The sequence below is a fragment of the Chiloscyllium plagiosum genome, unplaced genomic scaffold, assembly GCF_037043375.1.
Source record: "Chiloscyllium plagiosum isolate Xiang-an unplaced genomic scaffold, Cpla_swu_hap1 HiC_scaffold_7, whole genome shotgun sequence".
In the NCBI taxonomy this organism is placed as follows: Eukaryota; Metazoa; Chordata; class Chondrichthyes; order Orectolobiformes; family Hemiscylliidae; genus Chiloscyllium; species Chiloscyllium plagiosum.
The window spans coordinates 30091185-30112264 of NW_028270145.1; the positions used below are offsets into that span (position 1 = coordinate 30091185).

The following is a 21080-nucleotide window of genomic DNA, read 5'->3' on the forward strand; positions in this document are numbered from 1 at the left end:
GTTAGTGGACTTGTGTGAGGAGTTGGGGCTAATGGATATGTGGAGGTGCCTCCACCCGAATGGGAGGGACTTTACCTTTTACTCGAACCCGCACAAGTGCCACACAAGAATTGATACGTTAGTTGTTCCATTTGTTTGTTTGGACTTGGTGGGCCTGCAGGATTTGGAGTGTAACTATTGCGGACCATGTGACGGTATATTTAGATGTTAAGACCAAACGTAGTGGAATAAGCACATGACACTAGCGCACGGATCCATTTCTGTTGAAGGATGACAACTTTGTACAGTATATCACAAGGGAGTTCAGGGCTTTTTGGGACATCAGTCGGCGTACGGCCAGTCATCCATCCATGCTCTGGGAGACCACCAAAGCATTCTTAAAGGGTCTGATTATTTCATACTCAACAACGAGGAGGATGCAGAGAGGGGAGCAGCAGCAGATGTTTGAGGCCCAGCTGAAGGCAGCCGAATCGGCATATTATACCAGACCATCCTTGGTCAAATTGCAACAGGTCTTGGCTCTCCAGGCTGCTCTGGACTCAGCACTCACACAAGTGGTGAACTGAGGGGTCTCATAGAACATAGAACATTACAGCGCAGTACAGGCCCTTCGGCCCTCAATGTTGCGCCGCCCTGTCATACTAATCTGAAGCCCATCCCACCTACACTATTCTATGTACGTCCATTTGCCTGTCCAATGACTTAAATGCATTTAAACTTGGCTGTTTGAATATGGAGGTAAGCCAGGTAGATACCTGGCTAGGAAGAAAGTGCTCCACAGTCCATTGTGACTATCAAGGAGAGAACTGGCAATGTGACTCGTGCACTGAGGAAGATCACTGCCAGATTCCAGGAGTTCTGTGCAGAGTTATATTGGTCAGAGGGCTGTGGAGATGGAGAAGTGAGAATGGAATCCTTTTTTGAAAACTTGGACCTCCCCAGTATAAACACAGACCAGGCATCACTTTCAAATACACCTCTGACAGTACAGGTGGTAAGGTACCCCGTCCAGATGGATTCCAGAGTGAATTTTACAAGGAGTTCATACACATGTTAGCTGAACCACTGCTGGAGATGTGTAGTCATTCATTGCAGCCAGCACTGCCTTCCGCTCTCTCTTAGGGAGGCCAATATCTCCCTTATTTTAAAGAAAGGGAAAGACTCAAGGATTGCACATCATACAGACCCATCTGTAAAATCCTATCAAAGGTGTTGGCTCTGAGGTTGGAGAAGGTGCTGCCTGTTATTATAAAAGTGGACCAAACAGATTTTATCAAGGGCTGCAGCTCCTTCAACAATATCAGGTGGGTACTGAATATAGTGCAAATATGTCAGCAGAGAATGATTCCAGGTTTGGTGGTCTCCCTGGATACATAAAAGATTTCTGATTGGGTGGAATGGTCGTATCTCTTTGCTGTTGCAGGTGGTTTTGGTCTGGGAGGGGCCTTCGCCAGGTGGGTGGCAAGGTTATGTAAAGACCCCAAGGCGGTGGTTATTACGAATGGGGTTAAATGCAGCAATTTTGGTATGGGGAGGGGCAGCTGACAGGGATATCCCCTGTTGCCGCTGCTGTTTACCTTGGTACTTTAACCACTGACTGAAAGGACCCTGAAATAATGGCACCGAAGGAGGGAGTTGGGGAACACAAAATCAATCTCAGTGCAGACGATGTCTTGTTTTGGCTAACTCTGAAAAGTTCACATCCTGGCTAATACAAAAAATTAAGTTATTCGACAGTTTTTTGGGATACGGAATAAATTTCACAAAATCAGAACTCATGCCCGTGGGGGGAATTGGTGGAAATACTAAAAATGGAGGACGAAATGGAGTTTCCTTTTAGATGGTCACAGAAAGGTCTTCTCTGTCTGGGAATTTTTATTACCCCTTACTTCCAGCAGCTGTACGGAGCTAGCTTTGTGCAGCTGTTTCAGAGAATGAAGCAAGACTTTCAGCGATGGGAGGGACTACCCATATCATAGTTAGGCCGTATAGCTTTGATTAAAATGAATGTTCTTCCTTGGTTGTTATATCCAATGAGGATGCTCCCGTTGTTAGTACCCAAACAGGTGATGCGGAGGTTTGTGGAATGGCTTGGATCATTTATTTGGTGCCATAGGTGCTCCCTAATTAAATTTACCAAGTTGCAACTTCCGCAGAATATTTAGGGGGGTGTAGACCTCCCAGATCTGAAGAGATACCAAATAGGTGCCCTGTTGTCATATGTGAGTGAATGGGTGCGTAATGACTCAATGTTGATATGGCTTGATGTAGAAGTCTCGCAGGCGAGATGTCCCCTCATAGACTTACTGTTCATAGATAAGATGAGATCTGTAGTTGAGCACTGTGAGAGTCCAATTATTATAAATACGGGAAAAGCATGGAGAATAATGTGGCAGGGTGAGGGCAATTTGCTTAAGACTTCGCCATTCACCCCTTTAGTGGGAGCCCCAGGATTTAGACTGGAGTCAATGGACTCCAGCTTCACAGCATGGGAATGTGAAGGAGTCTCCTGTCTGGGAGATTTATTTGAGGGAGAGGTCTTGATGTCTTTCAGCCAATTAGGTCAGAAATACGGAATCCCAAATAGGGACCTTTTCCGATATTTCCAGGTTAGGGATTACATATGGAAGAACACCACGCTTTTGACCCAGCCCAACAAGTCGGATATAGAAAGAAGACTGTTCCGATGTGAGGACACTCTCTCAGTTAGTACCATATATCATCTGCAGAGAGGGAATGCCTTGGAGGATATGGAAAAATCCATGAGATTTGGAATCCGGAGTTAGGGGAAGAAATCTAGCTGGAAATGTGAGAGGATATGTAGGGGAATGTAAAGAAAATTTAACTATGCAATAAGGCACAAGCGATGCAACTGAAGATCCTACACAGGGCCCATATGGCGCCAGAGAGGCTGGCAAAGTTTAAGAAAGGATCTTCCCCAAAATGTCCCAAATGTAAAAACAGTATTGGAACCCATTCACATTGCTTTTGGTCCTGTTACAAGATCCGCATTTACTGGGGGGACCATATTGAAAGAGTTGGAGAGGATCCTGGGAATTGAAGTTAGGGAGGATCTGGGGTCCCTCATTTTTGGGACTACCGAATCTTCCCTCTTTGGGTGAGCACAGGAAGAGGTTATTCAACATTCTTATACTCTGTGCAAGGAAGAACATCCTAATGATTTGGATATCAGAAAAGCCTCCAGGTCTTGCAGGGTGGCACAGACTTGTGATGGAGCACGCCTCTCAAGGTTACCTGACAAGTATGGTGCACCACGGAATGGAGTGATTTTATAAGATACGGTGACCCTTTCTAAATTACATAGATATGGATCTGTCGGTGGTACTGATTAGGGCTTTTATATAGCCATGGGGCTGTATATGGTTGTCTGGGAGGGCAGGGGGGTGGGTGCGGGGAAGGCCTCGTAAATACAGGTATAATAACTGTTAGTTCCGTGGACAGGGGTCTTGGTGGAGGTGTGGCAAGTGGAGTAATGTAATATTGTACAATGTAGTGTAATTTAATTTTAGTGGATTGTAACTTAATTTAATGTTATTTTATTTAATTTGAGTTTCTGCTAATTTGAGTTAAGTAAATATGAGACGACTGGATCTTGAAGAATAGCAGGCAGTTTACTGTCAACATTACTGTAATAAAATTTAATAGTACGATATTATTTCTACTTTTCTGTACTTTTGAACTTTTATACTTTTTTGGGTTTTTTTGTAAAAGAGTGGAAATTTTTTTCAATAAATATATACATAAAAACATCCTCTAAAGTACTCCCAGTGTATAATGAGGAGACAAAAACTACACATGGTGTTCAAGATGTAGTCTCACCCAACACCCTGTGCAGCTAAAGCATTGCGTTCTTATTTTTAGAAAGAATAGCATCCCATTTTCTTTCTTGATTATGTTCTAAATTTGAATATTAACTTTTTGTGAACATGCCCAAGAACGTCTGAATCCCTCTGCACCTTGGAATTCTGCAGTCATTCTCTGTTTTACTAATGATCTGCCTTTTTTTTGTACTTGCTGCCAAAGTGAACAGCTTCACATTTTCCCACATTATACTCTACCTGCAAGATTTTTCTCCACTCATACAATCTATCTACATCTGCCTCTGCCTCTGACTTCCCCCTCAAAGTCTTCTTCGCAACATACTTTCCTACCTATCTTGGTGTCATCTGCAAATTTAGTTATCATGCCTTTGCTCCCGATTGGTGCAAATTGTAAAAAGTTGAGACTCCAGCACAAACTCCTGTTGGACTTCACTTGTCACTGTCAAATAAATGTTTCGTCAGACGATAGTATTCTTGTTTCACACACAGTGCCATTATTACTTGCAATGTAAGAGACGCAGAGCTGAAAATGTGTGGCTGGAAAAGCGCAGCAGGTCAGGCAGCATCCAGGGAACAGGAGAATCGACGTTTCGGGCATAAGCCCTTCTTCATTCCTGAAGAAGGGCTTATGCCCGAAATGTCGATTCTCCTGTTCCCTGGATGCTGCCTGACCTGCTGCGCTTTTCCAGCAACACATTTTCAGCTCTGATCTCCAGCATCTGCAGACCTCACTTTCTCCATGTAAGAGACTCAACCTTACAAGGGACAAAAGTTGTCCTTGCCCAGAGAGTCTGCCTTTCGATGGTTGCAATCATATTTTTATACACAAATCCACGTCAATCACATATCAGTTTCTTCTTATTGGTCAATTACATATAGATTTTTGAATCTTGGCAACACAATAGACCAATCCTATTCTGCTTTGGTTACGCCCCACTTGAGATGAGGGTTTTTGCCTTAGACTCCCGCCACAGAAGTTAAATGTTGTTCACAGCTTCCTCTTTGCTTAATATGGAGCAAGCTTCAGTTTGCTATGTGTCTAACTGCTCAACTCCTAGCTTTTACATGGAACAATTTGTGGTAAGTGCTGCTCCACACGTATCTGGTTTTGAACCTATCTGTCTTGCTTCAATTGTATTTGTTTTATTTTAACCCCTTCCACATCACATCCTGCCAATCAAAAGGAAATTCAGGAGGAACTTCATGATCCAGAAACTGAAAAGAATGTGGAATTTGCTGCTGCAAGAAGTAATTGATGTGAATAGCGTTGATGTGTTTAGGTGAACCTAAAGAAGTTCACAAGGGGAACAGGCTCAGATGAACAGGAATGGTGGAGGGCTTGCATGGGTCATTAATGCTGACATAGACTAGTTAGACTACATGACCCTATTTCTGTGTTATACAATTGTATTGCATAATTTTGTGTAAGAGGGAATGGATCATAGCAAAGGAACATGCATGTGTGCTATGAGTCATGTAGTGTCATACATTGAGAACTATTTCCCAGCTGGACCGCTAACCAAAGGTACCAGTTGGAAGTAGGGGTACTTCAATGAATTTGTATACTCAAAATCATAGATGTTTGAAGTAAAAAGCGAAATTCATAAGGCAACTGACAGATCACTTTTTGACTAACTCTGCACAGGGTCACATCTGCTCCATCAAATGTAAATGAATGAATTGAGAAAACAGCATCCTTTGGAGGCATTATAATAATGGATCAATCACCTTGCAGTGTAGAAAGTAGAAACGACAGCCAAGTGGTCAAGTTTCATTTTTATCAAACACTAGCATAGATTTCTACAACAGCGTTCACTTTTATATCTTTATACTTACTTTTGTTATTTTATGTTTATCCTATATGTGTAGAATTTATTAATGTCTTGAGATGTCTATATGAATTTGATTGACATTTTTGAAATGGCTGCAGTCAGTGACTCTCTTTTCTTTATGCTATGTTATGTCCTGTATATTATTGAGACCTACGTGCACAGGTGTGTATGTGTGTTTTTGCATTGTCTTGTGTAGCATGCATCCTTATCAGTGTCACACTTGCTTCCTCTAGCACGTCTCCTGTTGCACATTGTTATAACATAATATAACCACAACTCACTAGACAACAACCAGGGACACCTGCTACCATTATATTGCCATTAGAGGTGTACAGCTTTCTTATTACAGTATTACTCATTTATTTCGACCCCACGTAAGTTGACATTCTGCCTTTGTTAACCACACCATAAGAACCTGATCCATTTTACTCTTTACCTTTGCAATCTACACCTCGCTATCCCAACATCAACAAAACAGGATAAGTTAAGAAGCATTTTTCTTCCCGTCTCAGTGCCTTGTATTTGAAGCAACCCACATATTTTGACATCTTTGGCATTTAATGTTTCAAACAAAAAATAATTTTAAAAAACATGCACAAACCAATAAGTTGCAGTTTACTTTTCTTCCTCCCCAAATTAATGTAGGTGTAGAGTACTTGCTTAAGTAAAAGTGTAGGTTGGTAGAGTCATGCATAAACACGTGGTCCACCACCGTCTTAAATCAGCAATGTCGACAATATGTTATGTCAACAACATTTACATGGGCTTGGAGGTGTCGAAAGAAAGGATAGTACTGTACTTCAATTCACACCAAACTCAAGTAGATATATCTGTCAGGACACACGTTGATCATTCTTTATTTTTGTATTTGCGGTAAGATACTTAGAATTCCCAATCATACTTTATCCTTCATTTAACACCAGACAGAAAGGAGGGTAAATAGAAAAATGAACAAGACCGTGCAGCTTTTCTGCAACTTGCAGTATTTCATTCAAAACAGCCTCTTACTTTTGTTCCTTTTAATAATTATTTGGCAGCCATGGAAATTTGTTCATGCTGTAGAAATCCCTTGGGGGGACAAAAAAAAGACAGCATCCAATTAGCAGCAGATTAACCTACATCATTCTGAAGTTTTTTTTTAACATAAAATTCTTACTTCTGGACAATCAGAAAAGCATGTTGAACGTTGTTGAAATGCCTGCCTGGATCACTTGTCTGATTGTGCATTTAGCAGCTGTAAAGGGAAATGTATGTGGGGGAGTGGGGTTAGTTGGGGGTTGGGTAAGTGGTAGCAGAGCAGATGACTGTGACCGAAATCCCAAATGGATGTCTAGGAAAGGGCCATCAAGCCTGCCGCACACAACGTCTATCCTGGATGTTCATGCTTGAACACCTTGTACAATGCCCGCTTTCCCTGACTGTAATTCTGCCCCCACCAAACCCACTTCCCTAACCCCTGCAGGGAAATATAGGGTCGCTGAGGGAATGAATATGTTGGAAAATTCCTCTCACGTGATTGAAAAAGTCCAGGAGATCACATAGACTATCTAAAGAGATGTTATTCAAAATACTAAGTTGGAAACAATGCTGCCACATTGCCTGTTACTTCCCTTGGGTGGGTGAGGGGAGGGTACCACTGACCCAACTTTGTAGCTGATACTGAATTAGGCAGAAGCTATGCAACCAACCACAGGCGAGTAGCCAATCTACTTACTTATTTATCACCCAAGTTAGAGAAGGTTTGAGGACCACACTGGGGTCCTCTCAGACATCAAAGCCCAGCAAGTCACCTAATAAAACTTGCCAGTAGTTTCCCTGGAGGCAGGGAGCCAATTGAAATCTCTTTTACGCCCCAGTCCCCCTGTAGCCACAGGAAGCATTGGGCCGCAGTCGTGTCCTCACATTGATCTGTATGTTGGGTTGTCCCATCCAGACTGATGGCCGGTATCCATGCTTTTGGTTCCTTTTTTTTAAGTAAAGCTGAAACCTGTTCAAAGGACTCTTCTCCCCCCCCCCCCCCCCCCCCCCCCCCGCGCCCCACACACTCCCAGAGTGGATGCACACGGCTCTGGCAACAGGACCGCCATCCTTCCTGGGCAGCGAGCCCTCTGACTGGACCCAAAACCTTAGGAGCACCTTGGCTTTATTGGCAAGTTAGGGGATAAGGCTGATACTGACACTGTGGTGTTCACAGCCAGAGGTGATCACCACAACTTGGGATCATTTTCACAATTTCATCCCTCGAGCTGGTAACTGAGGTTCTTACTGCTAATTCACAAACCGATGAATGGTAGGTCAGTACTCCCGTTGTTCTCAAGTGGGACCAAGATGGGGCTGAGCGCGGGCTGGCCTCTCAGGCTTGTGTCTAGAATCATGAGCAAAGAATGTCCATCGATTGAGGTTCTAAAGTTCTATAGAATCCATGAAGTTGAATCCCTGCAAGTGTGCCATTGTTTTCAGGATGACCCCTGAGTCAACGGGGATAAAGACCAAACTGGTACAATAACAGAAAGTGCTGGAGAAACTTATCAAGTTTAGCAGGACCAAAAGCAGAGAAAAAACCAAAAGAGACAAAAGTAGAGTCCAGTGATTCTTCATCAGAACAATTGTGATTTTATGGAGTGTTATCAAGAAAGAGATATGAAATGGTATTGAAGTCAGATGGTCATGTCTACAATAGCTTTCATTTGTACAGTCTCATATTAACATACCCCTAAGTGTTTAATAAGAACCATTGTCATAGATGAATTGACACCAGGCCATATAAGGAGGTACAGTAGCGCCTCGACATAAGAAACAACCCCGATCACGTACAAATCAGTTTACGAACAGGATTGTACGTAAACTTTTGCTTCAATGTACGTACGAAATTCAAGGTACGAACGCAAAAAGCCCGTGTGCGACCACGTGGTTTCATTGTTCTGCTTTGCTATGCACTTATTGAACACAAAAGCTCACGGGCCCCGCATGAGCTCATTCAGTTCGTCTTTGGCGCGTGCGCTGTGAACAGCTGTCCAAGCTCTCTTACACTATCTGAACAATGGGAAAAATTGATTCAGTTTGCGAACTTTTCGGTTCGCGAACCGGGTCCCGGAACGGATTAAGTTCGTAAGTCAAGGTGCTACTGTACTAGAAATTTAAACAAAGAAAAATACTCAGGCAGGCATTCCATGTGGAGAGAAAAGAACACAGTTGATATTTCATGCTGATAACTTTTCATCAGGACTGGAGAAAAAGGCAAATGGTTTTAAGCATGTATTGGAGGCAAGGAAAAGTAGGGAGAGTGAGAAAAGTTGGTTAGGCCACTGTTGAAATATTGCGTGCAATTCTGGGCTCCTTCCTATTAGAAGGATGTTGTGAAACTTGAAAGGGTTCAGAAAAGATTCACGAGGATGTTGCCAGGGTTGGAGGGTTTGAGCTATAGGGAGAGGCTGAATAGGCTGGGGCTGATTTCCCTGAAGCGTTGGAGGCTGAGGGGTGACCTTACAGAGGTTTATAAAATCATGAGGGGAATGGATAGAATAAATAGACAAAGTCTTTTCGCTGGGGTGGGGGAGTCCAGACCAGCGGGTGTAGCTTTAGGGTGAGAGCGGAAAGATATGAAAGAGACCTAAGGGGCAACCTTTTGACACAGAGGGTGGTAAGTATATGGAATGAGCTGCCAGAGGAAGTGGTGGAGGCTAGTACAATTGCAACATTTAAAAGGCATCTGGATGGGTATATGAATTGGAAGGGTTTGGAGGGATATGGGCCATATGCTGGCAAGTGGGACTAGATTAGGTTGAGTTATCTGGTTGGCATGGACGAGTTGGACAGAGATGTCTGTTTCCGTGCTTTACATCTCTATGACACTATGAATGATGGGAAGCAAAAGGGGATGGTAATGGGACAAGTAACTAAACAGTGACCCTGACAGAGGCATGAATCATTGAATCCCTATGGTGTGTACGCAGCTCATTCTGCCTATCAAGTTCACACTGACGCTTCGAGGGCATCCCACCCTGCCTACCCTATTCCTGTAACCCTGCATTTCCCATGGCTAACCTATCTAGCCTGCACATCCCTGGACACTACGGGCAATTCACCATGGCCAGTCCACCTAACCTGCTGTGGTGAAAGGGTTAAAATTATGTCCCAATACATGTGTGAATCTTATTATGAATATGTTACCGGAATGGAAGGTGTTGCTTAGTCTTGCCCTGTTGTTCGCATGAATATGTTACCGGAATGGAAGGTGTTGCTTAGTCTTGCCCTGTTGTTCACATGAATATGTTACCGGAATGGAAGGTGTTGCTTAGTCTTGCCCTGTTCGCATGAATATGTTACCGGAATGGAAGGTGTTGCTTAGTCTTGCCCTGTTGTTCGCATGAATATGTTACTGGAATGGAAGGTGTTGCTTAGTCTTGCCCTGTTGTTCGCATGAATGTTTAGATCTCGAAAGAGTATATAAGCTGGGAAAGTCCCCAGTTCGGTAGAGTCTGCTCCGGGTTACGTTTTACCGCCGAGCGTGGGTTGTTGGCAACCGCTCTACGAGAACTGACGGCTCCCAGTTCCGGTAACACGTAGAGTGAGTATAAACCAGACCCGTTGTAAGTATGAGACCTGGTTGAGGCGACACTGCGGGGAATAAAATACTCATATTCTAGCAAACTCGCCTCTTAGTTCTTTTCTCCTGGTCTGTGTCAGACTACTCTCCTGCGAACCCGATCCTTGAGAACTTATAAAACATTTTGGCGTAGTCAGCAGGATCAATCGCAATTGGGGAGAGATTTTGATACAGAACAATGTTTGGGAAAAGGACTAAGAAACCAGAAGAACAAACTGTGGAGGTCCCAACCGTCCCGGGATGGCAGGGACCGTGGCATGACGTGGCAGTTTGTTTGAGGAATGGTGGGGGGCGACCGGAAAACTGGGAAGCCGAGGGCGTAGGAACCCCAGTGTCGCTGCTGTCCACCCTTGAGAGGATCCCAGTCCTGCCGAAGAACCCCTTGCCTGGGGTACAGCGGAGGATGTGGGCAAATGGTGGGGGGCGACCGGAAAACTGGGAAGCCGAGGGCGTAGGAACCCCAGTGTCGCTGCTGTCCACCCTTGAGAGGATCCCAGTCCTGCCGAAGAACCCCTTGCCTGGGGTACAGCGGAGGATGTGGGCAAATGGTGGGGGGCGACCGGAAAACTGGGAAGCCGAGGGCGTAGGAACCCCAGTGTCGCTGCTGTCCACCCTTGAGAAGATCTCAGTCCTGCCGAAGGACCCCTTGCCTGGGGTACAGCGGAGGATGTGGGCATGTGCGGCGGCTTGTAGACAACAGTCAGACAAGCGCGAAAAAGCTGAAGCAGAATTAGCCCTCCTGAAACATGAGCAGGGACTCAGTTCGGGAGATGCTTCTATGTTGAGGCAGGAAATTATGAAGTTAAAGGCTGAATTGACAGCATTAACTGAACTAGCAGGACGAACTATTATGTATCTGTCTGCTAAGAAACGGAAAGAGAAAAGGAAGGTCCCTCGAACCCCGGACCCAGTACAAGTACGGGCGTTTGTAGCCCAGTTAAATAACGGGGATCGGTGGGATATCGATCATTGGGATGGAAACATTTGGGGAGATTCAGATGATCAGTATGAAGATGACCCACCCGTACTCCAGGCTAAACCAGTAGTTAGGAGAAAACAAGTCCAGAGACGCCTCCCGGTGCAGCGGGAAGTAATGTTAGATGGGGAAGGGAATCCCATACGGAATGAACAGGGGGAGGCAATTATGCATGAATTACCGCGGGCTCAGCCTCCTGCAGAATTGGGATTTTGGTCCCGGAAATTGCCCCCGGCAGGGGAACGATACACCCCCTTTGAGAAACAATTGTTATCGTGTTACTGGAGCTTGGTGGAAACTGAAGCTCTAACTATTGGACATGAAGTGATCATGAGAACAGCTATTCCTATCCTCCCGTGGGTACTCAGTGACCCCACTACCCACAGGATAGGAACCGCCCAAGAGAGCAGCATTATCAAATGGAAATGGTACGTGTCAGAAAGAGTGCGGACTGGACAAAAGGGAGTGTCAGTCCTGCATGAGCAAGTGGCGGAGGCCCCTGAGGAAGGGGAAAAGCGGTTTGAGGTGATTGAGTATAAAGAATCACCCGTCAAGATGGGCAAACGGTATGATGAACTGACCCTGGATGAACAAACCACGGCTTGGTTTGTAGATGGGTCAGCCCAATGGAAGGCAGGACAACGTAGATGGAAAGCTGCCGCTTTTAATCCGAAACAAGGTATAACCCTAGAAGAACTCGGCGAGGGGAAAAGTAGTCAGTGGGCAGAATTAAAAGCAGTACATATGGTGGTCATGCAAGCGGGGGTCATGGGAGTTTATTTGTTTTCTGACTCCTGGTCAGTGGTTAATGGCATGACCCAATGGATGCCAACTTGGCAGGCCAATCAGTGGATGATTCAGAATAGGGAGGTATGGGGTAAACAATTATGGGAAGATATATGGGAGAAGGCTCGACATCTAGATATATATATTACCCATGTAGACGCTCATACATCCCGAAATGATGCGGAAGCTTTACATAACCGATATGTAGACGGCATTGTCCGAGCCATGAGTGTACAAAGAGGCACCTCAGTGGACTTGGCTAGATGGGCACACCTTAAGGCCGGACACTGGGGAGTGCAAGGAACCTTGCAGTGGGCTCGAGATCGGGGAATAGATCTTCTGGTAGATGATGTCAAGACTGCAGTAAATCAATGCGAGCAGTGTCAGCATCAACGGCAGGGAGTGCCCCAACATATGATGGGACATATACACCGAGGAGAGGGACCGGGACAGAGCTGGCAAATGGACTTTGTGGGTCCATTACCTTCCTCACAAGGATGTAACCATATATGTACAGCTGTGGACACTATGTCTGGGGTTTTGGTAGCCCATCCCTGTCGACATAACAACCAACAGGCTACCTTACGGTGTTTAGATTTGATCGAACAATTTTATGGATTGCCCATACAGGTCCAGAGTGACAATGGCTCCCATTTCACAGGAGGGATGGTGAAGCAGTGATGTCATAATAACCATGTGGAGTGGATTTATCACGTGCCCTACCATCCGCAAGCTGCGGGACTTATTGAACGAATGAACGGGCTTCTAAAATCCTCCCTGCGAAAGGCAGGAGGATGTAATAATTTAACAGGTTGGAAGAAACAATTGATTCGGGTAGTAAAGCAAATTAATAACCGCCCATTGGGAAACGGGGTGACGCCCTTGAATCGGATGATACGGGTGTGTGATACCCCAAAGGCACAGCCTATTAAAATGTGGAAATTTGCTAAGGAAGCTAATATTCCTGTAAGGGCCACACCGGCTTCGGCTGGACTGGACTTACGAGCGTTAACTACACAGACTTTGGTCCAACAAAAACCTACGGTGATTAAGACCGGATTAGGATTGATTTGTCCCCCTGGAACCTATGGGCATATCCTCCCGCGATCGGGATTGTCACTAAAGGGGATTGATGTAATGGCAGGAGTAATTGACGTGGACTACCAAGGAGAATTGGGAGTAGTCCTGGTCAACATCACATCTGAACCTTATGTGATACAGAAGGGAGACAGAATAGCACAATTAGTTATTAAACCATGTAACCTTACAACGGTGGAAGAGACGGGAGCTCCCGTTAAGGTTACTGAGCGTGGGACGGGGGGATTTGGGTCTACTGACACTAAGGGTGCCAAGGTATGGGTACGCCAGACAACTGGTCCCCCCAAACCGGCAGAGATCATAGCCCAAGGAAAAGACAGTCTGGTCACCATTATGTATCCTGGGGAATCAGTCTGGAGGAGTGTGCCAGCTCAGTCGTTGGTACCCTTATCGAAACAAAATGTAGGTTGGAAAATTAGTAGTGAGGAACGACAGCAAGATGATTTTAAGTGCGCGGCAAATCAATGGTGTACAATTTTAGATCTCACGAGTGATTGTCAAATGTATACTTGTGTACGATGTTATAAGGGGAGAAATGTAACTTTGATAACCCCTAACTGTACATTGATGTTGAATGCAACGGTGAATATGTGTCATTGGAATATAACCGCTCGTGAATGTGAAAGCTCAAACGGGACACGATGGAACATCACGACTGGAGATGAGGACATCTGGATCAGCAATGGAACAGTTATTCGAAACCGGACTCGAATGTTATGGCTGATCTTGGTGCGCCCTAACGTCTCTGACGCGCACCGCACACAGTTGGCTCCCATTATGTCAACTTGTCAGCAGATGGCCCAGGCAGTACTGCACACTGATGTTCACTGGCAGGTGCGGCTGCCGGCTATCCCAGAATGCCAACATAAGAGGAGGCGGCGTGCATGGTATGACACTCTACTGGGAGGTGCAGGAACTGTCATGGGTATCTCAAATGCTATTGACTCTGAGGTAACCCGTACTAAATTATCTAACACGGGACAAGCCACCTCACAAGGACTACACACTATTGGAAGATGGATGCCATCCGTAATGATGACTCAAGGAGAAACAGCTAAAATATTGATACAATCCCTGCAATGGGAACTAGATGTCTGGGGTGCCACCCAGGAACTGTTTGAGAACATTACAGCTCAGTTAAATTGGACTGCCTGTCATATTCAAATGTTGCACGCACAAATACAGAAAGAACGATTTTTGCGTGTGGTAACATCCCCCAATGTACAAGCGTGGAGGGGAATATGGAATGTATCTGAGAAATTGTGGATGATAACCCATCCAGAAAGAACATGGTGTAACGCAACTATGTGTAGAGGATACTTTGTTACCATGAATGTAACCCACACTGTTACGGTCTGTCGATATTAGGTATTACCAGTGATTACATCTTCTGGATATTATTTTCTGAAGACAAGGGGGCAGTGGTTTAGCCCAGATACCAATATTACCTATGATCTGTCCGCTTGTGAACAGACTGATCAGGGAAAAACTTGCCTACTGATGGACAGATATCGGGACCCTTGCTTGACTAAGGGAACGGCCCTGTGCGAATGGACTGTTGAAACTCCAAGGGACATGATGTGGCAGATTGGGCCACACACGCTCTGTGTGGCTACCAATAACCCACATCCTACGCTTCCCACAGTACCGTTCTCGGGATGCCTCTCAAATGTCTATCAGTGGCAATGGCAGAATCAGACCTATCTGTTAACCAATTATAGCAGTGCTCACCACTTTACCAAGGTGCAGTGGAAAGTGCTGATGAATCCTTGGAACATTTCCCTGGATCGGTTTAAGCAAGCATTGGACCGATCCGAGGAGCTTAAGCAGATATTACGAAAGCATCAAACCAATGTCACCAAGGTTACAGTGTCTACCTTTATACATGGACAGGAGGTAGTACACGCTGCCCATGTAGTGGAAGTAGAGTCAGCTCATCATTGGTGGGATATGTTGAGTGGTATGTCCTCCACTGCGGGGAAGTTCCTATTCCCACTCTCATCGATCCTGGTAGGAGTCCTGGTGATCTTAACATGCTGTAATATCCTGACTTGCTTGTATATTTGGCGTGTACGTAGACGCTTGTTGGAAAAAATATATATGGGCATGATGTAACACATGTATTGGGCCAATCAGTGGAATGTGGTGAAAGGGTTAAAATTATGTCCCAATACATGTGTGAATCTTATTATGAATATGTTACCGGAATGGAAGGTGTTGCTTAGTCTTGCCCTGTTGTTCGCATGAATATGTTACCGGAATGGAAGGTGTTGCTTAGTCTTGCCCTGTTGTTCACATGAATGTTTATATCTCGAAAGAGTATATAAGCTGGGAAAGTCCCCAGTTCGGTAGAGTCTGCTCCGGGTTACGTTTAACCGCCGAGCGTGGGTTGTTGGCAACCGCTCTACGAGAACTGACGGCTCCCAGTTCCGGTAACACGTAGAGTGAGTATAAACCAGACCCGTTGTAAGTATGAGACATGGTTGAGGCGACACTGCGGGGAATAAAATACTCATATTCTAGCAAACTCGCCTCTTAGTTCTTTTCTCCTGGTCTGTGTCAGACTACTCTCCTGCGAACCCGATCCTTGAGAATTTATAAAACACCTGCACATCTTTGGACCTTGGGAGGAAACCAGAGCACCTGGAGATACCACACAGAGACATGGGGAAAAAGTGCAAACTCCACACAGACAGTTTCCCGAGGGTTGAAAATGAATCGAACCCAGGTCCCTGGCATCGTGAGGCAGCAGTGCTAGCCACTGACCAACTGTACTGCCCTGGCATTGGTATTAGCAGGGTCAACACTGCTGTCTGAAAACAATGGGAGCTGTAGTTAAGATCTGAAATCGTTGAGCTGAAATGTTTTATCTTGAAGTGTATCAACATACAGTTCCACAAGTTAGCGTTGAGCTTCATTGGAACATTGCAGGTTTCCAGTACAGACAGGTCAGAATGTGAACCCAATGGGAGAGACCAAAAACATGGTCAGAGTAGTTATTTTCAAGGAGCATTTTAAAGGAGGGCAGAGAGGTGTGTATGCTCAGGAAGGGATATCCAGACTCTGGAGACTCATACGGGTGAAAGTACAAACACCAAAAACGGAGCAAAGAAAGTTTGGGATGTTCCAGAGGCCAGAGTAAGTTTAGACAAGACTTAAAGGCTTGGATGAGAACATGCAAGTAAGACTGAGTATTTATCACCTGTAAGCATTCCAGGTGAATATAATGTGTACAACATTCACCCTCCCTCGTATGCTGCAAAATAATTTCATGTGAATTGTTCTGGCAAGTGCAGTCCCATTTAAGTTGATGTAGTTTCTTTAGCAATATGTGTCAAAACCAAGCCAGTCACTCATAAAGGTGTAATATCCAGGTGTATTTGACAGATGCATTAACCAACTATCTCATGCACTTTCACAATATGCAACCCTCATTAAATCAATGCTTTTTGTTTTGTTCTAGGCATGTTCCTGGAGAGCCGGATGATTATCATCTTCGAGGCCCCTATGGTGATCGAGAGCCACACAGGTACCTGGGAGCCCAGCATCACGCTGCAGGATATCGACATCTAGGGAATTATCCCCGGAACGCTGCCGACAGCCGGTTGGACCCCAGGATCCCAGACTACTTGAGCAGTGCCAGACTACGGGAGGCTGTGTACAATCTCCCAACCCAGTACAAGGGACCCCACAGGCATGATGTGCCTCCATCCCCGACGCAAACTTTTAAAATGCCTCGCCATCATGACCAGGGCAAGACAACATACAGGGAGAGCAGCCCAGACGGATACAGGTACCCCTATGAGGATGGCCGGTATCAAGATCCCAGGCAAAAGAATGGCATGACAGCAGCTGTCTAGCCAAGAGTTGGTACAAGGACATTGTGTAACAGCACAAAGGGAGTACATGAACAGATGTGGTATTCCACTACTGGTCTTCAACCCTATCTTGCAGAGGAGATAAATCTGCTTTACTGTATTCTCCACCTGAATTCAACTAAGTTTTATTCTGATATGATTTATGAAAGAATGGCCCTTCCCTCCAGTCAGATCATTCTGATCGTTTTGCATCGCTTGATGAATAGTTATGTGTTGGTAATCAAGTTTGCTGATAGATCATTCAGCTGCCTTTATTGTGATCAGGTTTACAGATAACGCCCACAAGAAAAGTTGACTGAGCCTGCACTGAGGGAACATTTTCCCCAGTAAGGAGCCACAGATCTTTTCCTGGTAAACCTGCAGTAAAGATAACATTACTTGTTAATCCTCTTTGCGAATTTTATCATGTAGTCAGAACAGTGACTCGACAAGGGAATTGAAGTCCCAAGTATTAAATTTAATAAAGCACAACTTTATAAAGGAATAAAATATTCCAGGGTAGGAATTTAATTGCAAGCTTCACATGCATTTATAAACCAGCAAAGGGGTATAATCGGAACCCTTGATTCAGTCATCAGCAATGCATCCATTCCTACCTATTCTCCATGTAATTGTGTTGTGAATGTTTATACATGGTAGTGAAGCTCTGAGTGCCAAATTGAGGCTGACAAGACCTACAGAATGAAGAAGAACTTTCCAGAACCATCATGGTACAGGCTCTACCACCATGATGATTATCTTACCTCTGTTTCCTAAGGTATAAGCCAGCACAAACCATGACAAATGCACTTAGCATTAATGAGCAGCGTAGTCAGTGCGATGATTGGGAAATGCTTATTGTTAATCCAGCTATATTACAGCAGCACGTACCATTATAGTATAATTTCACAAGAAAGCAGTTTCCATTCATTGGTAACACCATGAGTTTAAAGTCCTTCTTGTGTCTCTTCCTCATGACATCATTCCCCATTCTATTCAGCCTCAGCTGTTCTATTATCTCTCCGTGGACTAGCAATAATTTCCCTTTTAATATGTCAAAACTCTTCCAATATCTGGTTATTAGCAAGATATAATTTGTGATTTCAGATCAAGAAGCTAGTCTCCAAGCTTGCTCTCGACTTGCTAAGCAATGTCATTTAGCGTGTTTCAGAGAATTATCAGCCTCCTGTCACCATCTAATGATGTCATACAGCTGGCTTAAAATATATAAGAAGACTATAAATGTCAGTTTAAGAGGGCTTTTGTAATTAAATTTAATTAAAAATGGGTTTTCATCAGTAATTAAATAGAAAATGTGTTTCCCTGTCTTAATAAGCATTCTGTGCTCTCGAGAGAAAGTAAATGAACTCCCAGATCTCCATGTAATTTCAGTTGGTGTCAAGTTGGGTAACATTAAGATCTGGTGGCATCATTGTTTAATGGCTTAAGTGAGCTTTATGCAGTGTTACTGAGACTTACTGGTGGGATCTTCTGAATTTGTATGGGCCGAGTAAGCTGACCTCAGTTTGAGTTGTTCCAGATTATGTCTGGACATGTGGGATTGGGAGTGATGAGGGGGCTAAACAGGGATCAGCCAAACATCCTGCTACTGGGAGGTTACCCAGCTGTCCTCTGCTCCCTTTCACTCTCTCAGCCCAGTGCCATGATTGATTTGGGTAGAACAGATTTGATTAAGGCTCTCCCTCCCTATACCAATCATCCCTCCCCTGGCCCCATGGTCAATAGTGCTCCATCATTCACAGTATAGCCACTGAGGCAGGGTGAAAGGTGCCTGTGGCAAACTTACCAGGCAGAAAAACGGAAGGAGGAGAATGCTCTCCAACCTACTCCTTCTGCAGTTGATGACTGCTGTCAGTAATTTTCAAAGAATCCACTTGAGAATTTATTCCCACTGGCCCATTGCACAGGTTTCCATGACAGTTTTACAAGCCTTTGAATCTTACACCAATGGAACAATTTACGCCATGAGAAGCTTTCACTGTATGATTGGATATTGTTTTATGATGAGCCAGGCAGCCCTGATTAACTAGGAGTCCATTGCTCATGGTTACAAAATTCTGCAATGTCAGTGAGGTGATTTTCCACAGTGAGATCATGAGTTAAACTGCATCAAAAGAGAGAGAAGGTTGTAATCAGTGTGGCTACTTTGAATGGAGTTCACATATGTACATTAGCTTGTGACATTGTCGTATTTAGGAGTAAGCCTCTCAAGCTTGTTTCACCAGTGTTAATGGCCATGAACTTTATTCAACATCACTTTACCCATGTTTACTACAGCTGTCTTATCTTAATCTTAAATGTTGACATCAATCTCCCCTTTAGTCACTGAATACAGCTTTAAAAAAAAATCCAAATGCAGGGGACAAAGACTGAACCCCAGTGCCTCATGTGTCGAAAGCACATACCCAACCATTTTGGGTATCCATATCCTCACGTTTGGTGACCCAAGGCTATGAGACCTGAACTGAAGGACAAGCTGAAACCTTGGTTACATTGCCAGATGCAAGTGATGCCACGTGCAGCTGCTCACTTTTCCCTTTCTAAGCCACTAGTATTTTTGAAGCTCTGCAGGTTTTGGCCGTGACTTTGTTGCCTGTGTGACAACTTGGTGCTGGAACACCCAGTTGAAGCATCTGGCCAAGTTCTCCTCAGTTGAGTATTCAAAATTGAAGTGCTGAAGATAATTGCAGAGAATAACGGACAGTCAAGAGCAACCAATAGGCTGTACACTTTATCAAGGGGTTAAAATGTGTTCTGCATTGAAGGATTGACTTTTTTACAGTGTTTACCAGTAATTGTTGAATCTATGTACACAGAAGTTTTGAACGAAGGGTTCTGCCCAGAATATCAACCTAATCTTTCTTCCTACAGATGTTGAGTGCCTGCCATTTTTGTTAAAGTTAAGGTGAAGAACGATGGATAAGCCTGAGTAATTGCAAATCTAACAGTTTCATTTGATAGTTTAATAAATGTATATAATCTGAGATACCTCTCAGTGTAACCATTGCTAATCATTTTTATATCACTTCTGGATATCCATTGTTTGTCATTTTATTAAAGGATTGGAAACAGCTACTGAACCATGATAATGGTGCCTGAGCACCTACTGAAATTCTGTACTGGAACTTGCAGATAACAATTAAAATGTTAACAACAACAGTAAGAAGTACTGGAGTGTTTCAGCAACAGAACCAGAGATGGAATGGGATGACAGATCATCTTCCTTTAGCCAGAATTGACTTTGAGACTATTTCTCCAAGCTTTTGTGTGCTTCTACTTCCTCTTTTATAAACATTTATTATCAATTAACAGACTGGGTTATTTGTTCCACACACATGCTCACATGTAATTACTTTCACATGGACCATGTACAGTTCATTCTGTTTGGGTACTATGCGGTTAATCTCCATAAATTCTCATGGATATGCCAGGCAATGACATCTTTCAGATGCAGCGTTCCTTAACTGGCCTTTCACAGAGCTAGGTTCACAAACATTGCCTCTGTACCACCAACAGTCTGCCAATTAAAAATATAATTTCTTTCTAAAAGTTTTCTTTTATTAATGTCAAGCAGAGTCGCATCCCTGCCAGCCCAGCAGGACACCCACTTAACTGCAGACAGCTCAGCAGACTGTAAATAATACATTTCTTCCAATCACACCTCTCTGGTCTGACCCCAAGTCCCAGGAGGTGTTTTGAGACGGTGACACACGTGATTGGTTCCCGATCTTGCCTGTCTGTCCAATTGCACTGGAAGATGACAGGTGAGAAGCCTTCGGGAGCGACTTTATATTTTAAAGAACACATAGATGGGAAAAGGGGTAGGTGAAGCAGCAGGTAAAATCCTTTGCTAAATCTGCATTTACTACCCGGGCACTTGTTTAGCTGCAACAGAATCCCCATCAACCTCATCCCCAATCACCTGACCCACCGAGAACATACAGAGTGATTGCCACTCACATGAGTTAATCTTTCTGATGAGGCATTAAACCAAAGTCTTTCAAGTGGATGGAGAAGTTCCAATGACACTAGTTTGAAAAAGAGCAGGGGAGTTCTCACCAG

At 44.2% G+C, this 21080-nt stretch overlaps 1 protein-coding gene across 2 annotated transcripts in view; it reads left to right on the forward strand.

Moving 5' to 3' along the window:
* LOC122551426 (partitioning defective 3 homolog B-like) overlaps positions 1–20337 on the forward strand; it is a 1013066-nt gene extending 992729 nt beyond the window's left edge. Inside the window, exon 22 of one of the 2 annotated variants that reach the window (XM_043693310.2) lies at positions 16604–20337. In XM_043693310.2, the coding sequence (XP_043549245.2) occupies positions 16604–17000 (397 nt within the window). In that variant the 3' untranslated portion in view covers positions 17001–20337. The remainder of the gene's footprint in view (positions 1–16603) is intronic. The other variant, XM_043693308.2, reaches the window with a different exon arrangement.
* Positions 20338–21080: the final 743 nt, after the last annotated feature.